At 37.3% G+C, this 3,361-nt stretch overlaps 1 protein-coding gene across 1 annotated transcript; it reads right to left on the bottom strand.

Annotated features, from left to right (window-relative positions):
• Nucleotides 1–2,613: 2,613 nt before the first annotated feature.
• On the bottom strand, nt 2,614–3,160 carry LOC126176667 (uncharacterized). Its single transcript, XM_049923826.1, has one exon. It carries the CDS (start codon nt 2,992–2,994, stop codon nt 2,614–2,616), a length of 381 nt encoding a protein of 126 aa, XP_049779783.1. The 5' UTR covers nt 2,995–3,160.
• Between the last annotated feature and the right edge of the window lie 201 nt (nt 3,161–3,361).

Here is a 3,361-nt window from a genome sequence, read left to right as displayed (position 1 = left end):
CAGTAAGTCATGTGAAAAATCAAGCACTTGGTGTTTACTATTATCCACAGTGTGTTTTATCTGATTAGTGCAGGCAGCTTATCTATAGCTAAGTATTTCTGTAAAGTTTTATGGGTGACATGCACATCACTAAAGAGATCTTCCAGATGATCAACAAAATTCATCTACTCTGTTAACTATTTATTCATCACTTCAAGATACAGAGTCCAGGCAATAATTATGATTTGCCATTTCGATTTTGTTTTTGGTATTGGAGTTTACACATACTAAGCTTCATCCAACACAAAAGGGCGGGAGACCACATGTACTCTACCTTCCTCCCATAAGACTGGAAGTAATGCAAGTATGATATGTGTTTTCTACTTGTGCTGAGCACAAATAATTGATCCATCAATAACTGAAGTACAGACCACTTCTCTGAATAGGGATTTGAGAAACTTCTCATCATGGAATAGAAAGTGCTTTGTAATACATTGTCATACAAAATAGCCACGCAAAACACAACAGCTAAAAGTCATGTTCTGAGTCCTAGTATACTGCAGTAAAAATATTAAGCTGTCAACTCAAAAGTTGGTTTGAAAACCACAGTGCTTTACCAGGTGAAATACTTTTCGGGGTATTATACCCTTTCCTTTAACTTTCGAACTGACTAATCTAGGCAGATCCCTTGTTGGGATCAAATATTTGGTATTTTTCGTATCAACAGGTCATTCTCAAGAGCTGAAAAAATTATAGATGTAAGAAAAAATCTTAGGACCAACTAATGATTGAATCCCAGACTTTTGGCTTTCTTGTCCGACTTACCCATCGAGCCTCACATATCAAGATACATTTATATTATTTTATCCATACTCTATCTGAGACTGCCAATACATAATTAGTTGGTAGTTTCTTGTATCCTCCCAGTTTATTACCAGCAAATCATAACACAATGAAAAATTATAAGAATAATGAAGGTTCATCTCAACCTGTACAATTTTCCGTCATTTACTTGTCAGTTTATTTACCTCCATACACTTCAGGCTATAATTTTGCAATTTATTGACCTGAGGTTGTTCAGGTATGATTATAATATACCACATATATAGTAGAATAAAAACTCACATTTAATTCCAACCATAACCATTACGCATTTCATGACACTTAGGTCCACAAGTTACCATTTTGGTATTATGCTCACAGAACTTTTGTCAGTACAGGAATCTCTTATCCTGGAATCCTCAGATCTAGACACCAATTACCTTATTCTTCTGTAATATCTATCCCATAAAATTCACAAGAGACAACAGAATACAGGTCAGAGAGAAAGAATAAAATGCAACACTACTGAGCCTGAGGAAGTCATGTGAAAAATCAAGCATTTGGATATGTGCTTGTCTAACTGCTATAAAGATCTTTTGCGTAATCTCTCCTAGGCAGTTCATTGGCAGATTAAAAGCTCACTTCACTTCAATGAATTACAATGCTGGGCTCTCATGCACAGCAAAAGGATCAAGTGACATTCTTCTGTACTGATTGTTCTATTCAGAGAACCCACTGTAAATGAACAGAAACATTCCTATACCATCTAAAATGACAGAGTAAGTTCTGTAAACTAAATGAAATGAAAATTAAGAAAAACAAAAGGCAAATAAAACTTATTCTAATTGTTTGTGTGCTACAGAAATTAGTTTCTACAAAAGCAGGGTCAACACAATCAAAACCTGAATCATTGTAACACTCACCAAGAAGCCTGTAATTCCCTAATTCTGTACCTACATTACTGAAGTTCTCACTGGCTTGGCTATACCTAATACCATTATTACAAAATACAGGCATACATATAAGGAGGCAATATTCACTGCAGCAATGAACATTGTTTTTCAGGCAGTACTGATATCAAAAAGAGGACTATCAAAATAGTAAAAGAAATTTATGAGTATATTAGGGAAACAGGAGATACAGTTCTGTCGACAGATCCAGATAATATACTGTTGCTCACAGTGAAATCAACACTGACAAGCTTCTCATCAACCAGTCAAGACAATTCAACAACATCTCATGCAGGGGAGCAACAGAGGATTATATTGCAGTGTGGCTGAGAGAGTTTGGATGGTGAATAGCCGATACGAACAGCTATTGTAAAACAAGATAATCTAAATATTAACATACCAATTTTAGTTATCGCAAAATTAAAACCATATGAATGCAATTTTCAATTTTTTTTCAATTTACGATAGTTGAGAGAATTTTGATATTTTGTTATTTGCTACATACAAGTTCCGGTATGTACTTCGGAGATCGTAATAGTTTTCGGATAACTGTAATCGCACACGGGTGAATGTGTTACTATTACACTGTTCACAACAAAAAACAGGAGTTTCAAGCAATGTTTATGCAGAGCAGCATAGTGGACGCTGATACAAGTCTGCGCCAAAATGGAACTTAGCACAACAATGAATAAGTAGCTCTATTGTTGACAGCCTTTCTGGTAAATTATTTCTATGCCATGTTCTGCTGTAGAGTTTCATTAGCACAGCATCAATACCAGTAAGAATTCCGTCGGTAATTAATACAGAACTAAGGCAACTTTTCTTACTTCTATTTCATGAGCTAGGCTGCTTGCAACTGTATTTACTCACCGTTTAAGGGCCAGATATTCGACGGCAACGAATGAGCAGCGTAAACTCGACCAAGACTAATGTTGGCAGCCAAGGGACCAACCAGCACATGATCCTCGGGAGAACTGCTGTCAGTTTCAGGGGATTCAGATATGTCATAAGCGCCGACGCTTGCATTCGGTATTCCAATTGCTTCATGACTTGAATGACTGTCAGGAACACTTGACAAGGATCTTGCTCTTTGTCTATCACTCGACACAGCACCTGGAATTGCTCTTAGAAGGCTAAATCCCGTACTCCCAGCAGCAACAACATCGGAACTGCTACTCGTAGAAAATGTTCTAGTTCGCGGACTCGATCCTCCACCGTTTGCCGTACTGGCTTTAGCACCCATTACACTTGATGCGGTATTAAATTCCTAGCAAACAAAAATTTTGTATGTTGTGAGGACTACGGATTCGAATACGACCGAAATCGACACAATCATATCACTGACCCTAATACAATAACACGGCCACAACAACAAGCGGCCATAATGCTGCTGACTACCATAGCACACCCTAGCGCGCAAGAAAGAAAACAAAACATAGTGACGGCCAACTTCCTCGTAATGCTGCAAAATAATCTCTGGTGCTAAATAGTAGCGAAGCGAAAGGCTCTCTTTGGCGGTGGATTTGAAAGATCCATTTGTCGGCTACCATTTCTATACTGTGAGTAGTTTTTAAACATCTGAATAAGTTTATTGAATTTAACGTATATTA

The sequence above is a fragment of the Schistocerca cancellata genome, chromosome 3, assembly GCF_023864275.1.
Source record: "Schistocerca cancellata isolate TAMUIC-IGC-003103 chromosome 3, iqSchCanc2.1, whole genome shotgun sequence".
NCBI classification, from domain to species: domain Eukaryota; kingdom Metazoa; phylum Arthropoda; class Insecta; order Orthoptera; family Acrididae; genus Schistocerca; species Schistocerca cancellata.
The sequence above is the reverse complement of the archived record's forward strand: the minus strand, read 5'-3'. Positions and strand labels throughout refer to the sequence as shown.

Bases quoted from the DNA above. Each gene is read 5' to 3' on its own strand.
- LOC126176667 (XM_049923826.1), bottom strand. From the start codon at position 2,994: ATGGGTGCTAAAGCCAGTACGGCAAACGGTGGAGGATCGAGTCCGCGA.